The 8885-nt window shown below is 41.3% G+C and overlaps 1 protein-coding gene across 8 annotated transcripts in view; it reads left to right on the top strand.

The window, feature by feature from the left end:
* LOC109546270 (putative protein kinase C delta type homolog) overlaps nucleotides 1-8885 on the top strand; it is a 33763-nt gene that overhangs the window by 9860 nt on the left and 15018 nt on the right. For 5 of the 8 annotated variants that reach the window (XM_019917182.2, XM_019917181.2, XM_019917183.2 and 2 more), the window contains 3 exons: nucleotides 5999-6100; nucleotides 6812-7044; nucleotides 7211-7384. In XM_019917182.2, coding sequence (XP_019772741.2) covers nucleotides 5999-6100; nucleotides 6812-7044; nucleotides 7211-7384 — 509 coding nt within the window. Of the gene's footprint in view, nucleotides 1-429; nucleotides 3734-5998; nucleotides 6101-6811; nucleotides 7045-7210; nucleotides 7385-8885 lie in introns of those variants that run through there. The other 3 variants (XM_019917178.2, XM_019917180.2, XM_019917179.2) reach the window with 3 other exon arrangements.

Below are 8885 nucleotides of genomic sequence, written 5' to 3'. Positions count from 1 at the left end.
TCGCTTTCTGGGTCAAAACTACTCGAATTTCCTCACTCACGTTGTTACGACTGAATCGACTTTTCAATTCTCTATCCAACGATGCCAAAACTAATCTGTGGCTCGAATGGTTCTTGAGAAACTTCGAAGAAAGCAGCGTCATGTTCAAGTGGATTTTGCAACTAAAGAAAAAACAACGCAAACCTAAAACTTCTTGAATTCAAGCATTTTTTGAGAAAATTGCCAACATGTTCATGTCGATTCACTTGCTGAAAAGGCCATTTATTTAAAAACGGGACGGAAAACATGAAATTTTGCAATAATCTTACGCCACCCTTGCACAAAACGACGATAATTTTTATAATTTCATAGATAACAGAAGACTGTATTTTTTCTACATAACCCCCCCTGAATTTAAAGCTGGATCCGCCCCTGAAAGCAAGAGAAATGTACTTTCAAAGCACGAAAGTTCTTCATTCTACGTGCGTAAAAATACATTAAAAAATATGCTCCCAATTCAATAAATTTAAAAAATTACTAAAGAGGAAAGATGGGTCGACTCTAAGCAATTGAATGTGAAACTTCTAGCTTCAATAGATTTGTGGCAAAGAACACACAGTTTTCTTCACAAGCAATTTATTGGACTGTCAAAATCGGCTGTCAAAAGCCCAAAACGTTTCGAGTGTACCAACTGCTCATCATCAAGGTCCTGATAATAAATTTCCTGATGGAGAATACCGTGTGCTTTTTGCGAAGCCTTTTTCCATTCAGTTGCTTCGCTGAGAAAACATGGGCCTTAACTCGACTAATTAACAATTAATATCTCAAACCTCTTGTATATGAACTTTATGCACTTTGCTTTAATAAGAAAAACACGATTTATTTTGAGATTTAGATCAAATAGTGCACATTAATGTTTGGACGCCCTGTGGGCTAAACCCACTTAAACTAACACTGAACTATACTGGGCGTTGAAATGAGCGGCGTTTTCCTTTATCGAAAAGCCATTGGGAGTATTTGTGTTAACTAATATTGAACCGCAGAATATGCCAGAGCAGTGAAAAGTTCTGGATAAAAATACTCAAACAGGTGCTTTTCACCTACAACATTTAAGCCCCTTGCCAAGACTGTACCCGAGTGTAATCAAATAGTGACGATAAATCGATCAAAATGCCGTACTATTCTGAACTGGGAGTTTATACGCCGAGTAGTAGTTACACGAGTCCCTTACTGAAAGGTCCATACGCTACTCATTCATCGATCCTCGCCTCGAACATTTTACCCCCATCCTCCAAACCGTACACCCGCAGCAACTTCCGCGGTTACAAGCCGCACTTGACGCCCATCAGCGAGTCGAATCTAAATCCGCTCAGAAGGATCAGTTCGCCCAAGGTTCTGTACCATTCCTCGCCCAAAGTGAGAGTGCCCAGGCCAGTGAAGATCAGCACCTCCGATATCGATGCGTCGCTGAGTCGCTTGAACATCAAGCATGCCCAGCCTCAAGCCAAACAGCCTCCAAAAAAAGAATCATCGTCCGTAGTTGAACACGAAGCCAAGCCTAATGCTGAGATAAGGCGAGACCGGCCTACCATCAGACTGCAAACTATCCACAAGGATACGGTCGAGAAGGAGATTGGCCAGATCAAGAGCTGGAGGGACAATTTCCAGCCTGAGGAGCTGGCAGTGGAGGCTAAGCAGAGGAAGAAGACCCCAGGGGAGATTCTGAAGGAGAAGTTCCTCATCAGGAGCAAGAGCAAGGAGGCGGTGCCCCAGCTGGAGCCTCCGAAGCTCCATCGCAGAGTTTCAGTGAAAAAGAGCCCCAGCTTCAAGGACATTTGCAACGTGATCACTTCAGATCAAGTGGTCGAAGACCTCAATCCGGGCCAGCCGCTGGAGGTGCGTCGTCGACAAAGCAGGCAGTTTTCCCATGACGACATTATAAAGGAAATTCAGCGAAGCTCCTCAACGTTGAGTGTCGAGGAAGTGCAGATTTTGGACGCCCTACTACAAGCAGAGAACGAAGTTGGCCTCTACCAAACCCCTCCAGTGCTTGAGGAGGAAGCCAAAGGCGCCAAGAGGCGGAAACCTAAACCCGACAGCAACACAGATGGAGAGGACGCTTCCAAGAGCCATCGAAGATCCACGAAAAAGCTTCTAAAGCATTCTGCAAGCGCAGAAAGCATGCCGGAAAGCACAAAGCTACGCAAGGAAAGCTCGCTGAAAAACATGATCAAAGACATTTCGCAGGTGGAGATTGAAACCATTAAACATCCGGTAAAGCCCAGATCGATAATCACCAGCTCCGTGGGCGCAATCGATGAAACCCCCACTCCCCAACAGCTGAAGGCCATCGTCGAAGACCTGGAGGTGGAGGAAAGTCCCAAGCAGGAGAAAAAAGAAAAGAAATTCCGCTTCAACGTGACCGTGCAGGAGTTTCCGGTGAAGAAGAAAATCAACGCTCCCAAGTACGAGCTGAAAAAGGACAACTACGGTGTCACGCAAATTCCCAAAGCCAAATTGCCTGTGGTGACAAGCATTTTGAAAAAACGCCAACAAGGACAGGCGGGCAGTGAGGCTGGAAATGGCAAAGAAATGAAGAAAAAGCTCCTGAAGAGTATGTCGGAAGTGCAAGTGCGATCCAAGCCCGACTTGGTCAAAAAGTCCGGAAGCAATGAGAATCTGCACAGCAATTTTACCGTGATGGTCAACAAGTCCTTTGGGGACAATTCGCCGAAAATTCCCGGCAGCCCTCAGGGCAGCGGAAAGCTGAAAATCATCTCCATCGCAAACGGAGTGGAGAAAACCCACAACAAGGAGCAGGTGCAGGTAAGCATTCCAACAACCGAAGCCCAAGCGGACCAAGAACCAATTGCTGATAAGGATTTTTTATTCAAATCCGCAAAAAAGCGTCTTAGGTCGGACACTTTTTTGTGCAAGAGTGATTTAGGAAGGAAAGACTTACCGTCTTGGGCTCAAGCGGTTCCGAAGGAACTTGACGACACCAGCAAGGAGACTATCAGTTTAGAAACCGAAGAAAAGGCGTGTGTTGCTGCGCCTGAGGTAGTTGAGGATTTAAGTGAAAAAGTTGATAAAACTCAGCAAGTTGAGGAAGTGACTGAAACTAAGGAGGAGGTGACTGTACCAGAAAGCACAGAACCACCAGCAGTGGAAAACAACAACTTTTGGGACTCTCTCGGCGAGGAGACGTACAAACCTCCAAAACTCAGCAAGCTGAAAATTGAGCCAAAGGACCCGAGAGCGCTGCTCAACGAGCTGCAAGAAGCCCTCAAAGAGCCAGAGACGCCGGAAGAGCTGGAGCGGCGCATGGTCTCCAAACGCTCCCTCATTCAGAAAGCGAACAAAAGCGACCCGGATTTGAGCATTTTTGAGCCTCCCACTCCGCCGCCTCCCGAACCCGTCAAAGAACCCTCTCCTGAACCGTCTTTCGTTCCTTTACAGTCCAACCGACTCTCCCAGTGGATGAATCCATGGAAGAAACCCGACCAGATGGAGGAATGTCCGGTTGAAATATTCGCCAAACCCAAGTTTATACGGGCGCGCCATATTCCGCGTCGATGGAGGCACGATAACGGTGAGGACAGTGATAGTGAGGACAGTACCACTAGTGAGGAGGACTCGTCCAGTGATGAGGAGAGTGAGGAGGAGGAAGAGGATGCGGGCGAGTTAACGAAAGTGGGCGCCAGCACCTCGAGCGATGACTCTGGATTTGATTCTGGAAGAGCCAAAACTAAAGGTGAGTTATGGTTAGATGAATGTGTTTTTGAGCGTTTAAAGTTATATACAGGGGAGTCCCAGCAGTAATGGCTAAATTCGGATGAAATCTAACCGTGTGCTTTGATCCCCAAATAAACTACCATCATCAACTAAGTAATTTTTTTAATAGAACAATCGCTTTTTGAATTAAAAATTGACGGTCCGAGCTTTTATCCAAAAAACAGTTCGATTAATTTTAATTACATTTAGAGCTTACTTTTGGACTCGCTCTATAGTGCGTTTGGGTTTTGGAGAAAATGATGATAATTTCGATCCGAATGGGCTTCCAATATCAACATATTTGCGCTAAGTGCTTTATTTCAGGACTGCCATGAACTTTGGTGTTTTTATTATTTATTCGTACCGCTATTTTTATATGTGACATTGACCAACCGCCAAAATAAAAAATGTTGAGCAGACGTAGATAGAATCAGTTGATCTGTGATTCTGACAAAGTCGGTAGTAAATTCAGCGTGACTCAGTATTTGTGTGAAAGCTGGCTTTTAAAAAAATATCCGTTCTTTATATAAATAAGTTGATATATCGGGATTTGTCTTGCTCTCTTGGATAAATAATGGGAAAATGCAATGCTCTTTCACAAATAGCGATCCAAGGTCCAAGCATTTTTCAGGCTGCTCAATCGCAAACTCCTGTCTAGATCAAATTCCAATATTGGGAAAGTCGTCGTTAATATGAAAAATGCTTTTCCGGCTCTTGCCCAGATTGATGAGCGGCTCTTGCAACTGGAAAGAGTTGCATGCTTTCACCATGAATTTTTAAAACCGTCTATTTTTAGCTGTTTTTTCCCGGTTGGCTTGTTTTTTGACTTTTGGCTAATTCGCTATTGTCGATTACCAAGCTTTTAAATATAACCGGCACATTGAAACGCAGATACTCGAGTCTATGGAAAATAGTGCGCTGACTAATTGTCATCCATTATTTAAGTGCTTAATTTTCAAGAAAGTTTATGAGATGGACCGGAGCGATTCCGCAAAATTGTCCTCTGGAATGCAATGGCAGTGTTTGAACTACAAAATAGTTTAAATATATCCGGGTATAAGAAGAATTTATAAAGTTTTCAATTTTGCCCAGAAAACTTGCGTATTTCCCGCTTAAGTCCGAAATATGCAAACATATTTTTAAATCCTGGAACGTTGGCAATAACATAAATACACGCCGTGGGATTGAATATTCGACAAGAAAATAGGCAGGCAGCCTTTTGCTTCCAGTTAATCCTCAAAAGAGCTTAATCTGGATTTTCCCCGAATTTCCATTTTCGTATTTTTGGCATGATCTGAAATACTTTGGAAAACCTGCGTTATAAATAACTGATGCATTGTTGCTGATTTATACAGCAACCACAAATAAAGATTAAAGTTGTCAAATCAACTTTAATTTGTGCGGTGTAGTAGTTACTTTTAATGTTTCGACAGCACAAGGGATTAGCGCCTTCAGAGTTCAACAAGATTCTGACTAAAAGAAATTCAATAAATCAATAAATCGGGGAAAAGTGGGTTTTTGTGATCTGAAAATGTCCAAGGCCTATGTGGAAGATTCCCCAGAAAGTATTCCATTGCTTATAACAGACGATATTTGTCCAAAGTAGAAAATCCTCCGTGTCCCTAAAGGGACAACCTTTCGAGGATCGGCTGCTTAATTTAGTCCGAAGTCCACTTGTTCTCCCAGATGCCATAAAGCATGTCTCGTCCGCATACTGACAAACAGCCCCAGACAAAAATTATTCATTCGTCTTTCTAACAAACAATTAATCTACAACTCCTCATACTTTTAAATCCCGTGTTTGAAATAAATTAATCCCTCTCTAGGAGCTGTTAAGATGATTATAGAGTTTGAGTAGCATACAGTTCGACAAAACATTGCAAGTTGAGTTAGGAAGTTAAGAAGCGCTTAAAGCAGCTTGGGCTTATAATGGACAAACTATTCCGTACGTAAATGCGAACTACAGGGTGGGCAAATCAGAAGTTTCCACTCGGCTTTTCTCAGTTATGTGCAGAACAACCAAACTAGCCAATTTTTTGACTTTTTTCCAGTACTTTCAGCTTCAGATGTTCTACTATAACCCCTAGCTGTCCATCCCATTCAATCGATCTTCACTCTCTATTCAATTTAAGGATAAATATTCCTCTTTTAAAGTTGTTTGGCAACAACCGGGAAAACCCCGGTGGAAACTTTATTGACACTCTGTATGTGTGAAACTTGATGGGTTTTATTTACGTTTCTACAGAATGCGACGTGAATTGTCACAAAAAATGCCAAAAACTGATGGCAAATCTGTGCGGCGTCAATCAGAAATTGGTGGTTGAAGCTATTGAGAAAGTGAGGAAAGGTAAGTTGCAATTGAATCTAGAAAAAAAATAGTAGAAATAGATTAAAAACATTTTTTGGAGCAACAAGAGTTTATTTTCTTAGCTCTCCCGTCAGTTAGAGCTAACAGAAAAGAGACGTTCATCCATGAAATGGATATTATTAAACCCAATGGCATTGAAGAACCCTTTTAATAATGGCTGAAAACGGACGGAATCGAGAGATTAAATGGATGTTTGAGGGCCTTCTCTTGTTACTGCCATAAAAGCGGCATCATATATTGTATTAATGGTTTTTTTCCTAATGTTATTTAGCCCTTTCATAGGGCAGAGAATCGGCAAAATCCCCGCTGTTTATTGGTAGAGTTCGAGCTTGATTTGAGTGAGTTGGGAATTATAAAAAACAGTTTTCTGGTATTAAGAGATCGAAAACAAGCATTCAACAGTGAACTTCCTGACGCAGTTCACCACGCCAATTCCTCAAATTTTTTTGTTTTTGTGGATCGTTAATTTTTGGCGGCTGTTTTCCTGCTATTATTAGCGTGTCGCGTCACGTTTCGAACAAGCGTGTGATTTAGCTTGTCTGCTTGCTATTTATTTTTGGACAGGTGGTATACAAAGCATTAATATCGAAGGAGTTGGCCACTAATTAAACGATCACTCCCATTAATCGCCTTCTGGATAGATGCGGGCGATTTGCTCAATAACTGATCGAAGAATTTGTACAATTCCAGGTTCGATAGACAACCGAGATTCGCCAGGAAACGCATTGAATCCCGCATCCAATCCGGCTTTTGCTCTAGATTTCAACGATCTGCCTGAAGAAGTGAGCCAGAGCAGCACATATCAAGGCTTCCAGAAGAGTGGCCGGATCACGCCTCCTGCCACCACAATCCCAAGGTTCCGCAAGTACTGTGTGGATGACTTCAATTTCCTCAAAGTGCTGGGCAAGGGCAGCTTTGGCAAGGTTGGTGAATATTTTCGGTATTAATTTAGTGCAGGTAAAAATACCTGCGGATGCTGTTGCCACTAACCTATTGGCCTAGATTAATGGAAACGTAAAAATAAAAATAGTTGCACTCAAATTTCGGCATTGAACATTTGCACAACTAATTGGCCTGATTGGTTTCCAGGTGCTTTTGGCTGAACTGAAGGGAACTGAATACTACTATGCCATTAAGTGCCTGAAAAAGGACGTGGTTCTTGAAGATGACGATGTAGAATGCACTTTGATTGAAAGGAAGGTTCTGGCCCTTGGCACCAAGCATCCCTACTTATGTCATTTGCTGTGCACCTTCCAAACAGAGGTAAGTGCTTGTTGTGACTTACCTCCAATCATGTAGGGTTAGATTGACTAGCAAAAATTGCTTTGTGGAAAACGAGGCTACCTAGGAAAATTCCTGATGCACCGCTGGAAAAAACGAACGTTCCTCTATAAGCGTTAAAAATAAACGGCCATGGAACTTTTTGACAATTTTTGAAAATTTTGCATACTTAAGGCTGCATGTAAGTCGCCGAATGTCCAAACCTAATCAACTGATTTTAAATAATTTATATGTCGAGAACAGGACTGCCTAAGAAAATGCCTGATGCACTACTGGAAAGAACGCAATTTCCTCTATAAGTGTTGAAAAACGCGCGGCTCTCTTTTTAACAATTTTTGAAATTTTTTTATACTTAGGGCTGCATGTAAGTTGCCGAATGCCTAAGCGTTCCAAATTGATTTTCAATAATTTATTTGTCGAGAACGAGGCTACCCAGAAAAATTCTTGATGCATTGCTGAAAAAAACGCTCTCTTCTCTATAAGTGTGAAAAAATGGAGGGTCATGGCACTTTTAGACAATTGTTTCGAATTTTTATATTGCCCGAATGTCCAAGCGGTCAGACTGATTTTCAAAAATTTATTTGTCGAGAACGGAACAACTTAACTTAACGGAAAATTCCTAATGAACTACAAGAAAGAACGGACTTTTAAAGGCTAAAAAACAATTTTTTTTACACTTACTGCTGCATTTAAGTCGCCGAATGTATAAGCGAAGCAAATCGATTTTCAATATTTATTTGTCGAAAACGAAGCTACCTAATTTTCTGTAGCTTCTACCGAAAAATTCTTGTAGCACCGCTAGAAGAAAAGCCTTTTCTCTATAAGAGTAAAAAAATGCAAGGCCAAGACACTTTTTGACATTTTTTTTAAATTTTTGTACTTGCGGTTGCATGTAAATCGCCGAATTTCTAAGCCTAGCCAACTGATTTTTAATCATTTATTTATCGATAACTGAGCTACTGACGGAAATTCCTGATCCACTAGAGGAAAGAACGCACTCCTCTACAAGTAGACCTCTCTATAAATAGGAGGATCTATTTCAAGTGGCATTTTATCCATGCAATCTTTGAAACGTTATTGGTCAAGGACCTGAAGTCTAGCTTGAAAGGTGTTTTTTTACAAACTTCTTTTTGGGTATTTCGCCTCAAAAATGTTTGTCTTTAAAAAAGACAGAATTTCCTCACGTCTTTTATTACAGATTGATAAAGTGCTCCTATTTCACAATAAGAACGAATTATTTATCAAAAAGTAATCAAGAACTATCATCTAGAGGGTATCCTGCGACACACTTAGGCTCAAGCTGTAAGGGAAAATTCCAATTAGTAGAGAAATTAATTTGAAAAATTACCTTGACGTTTCGATAGCTATTTTCTGCTATCGTTATCAAAAGAACGTAAATGAACCTAAAAAAGAGTATGTTAATAAATTGTGTAACAATAGTAGGATAATACAGTATATGAAAATTCGCTCTGATAATTCGTCT

This window comes from Dendroctonus ponderosae, unplaced genomic scaffold (assembly GCF_020466585.1).
Source record: "Dendroctonus ponderosae isolate FM_Combo_2020 unplaced genomic scaffold, Dpon_F_20191213v2 Dpon_F_20191213_7, whole genome shotgun sequence".
NCBI lineage: Eukaryota > Metazoa > Arthropoda > Insecta > Coleoptera > Curculionidae > Dendroctonus > Dendroctonus ponderosae.
This window is presented reverse-complemented; position numbering and strand designations above follow the sequence as displayed.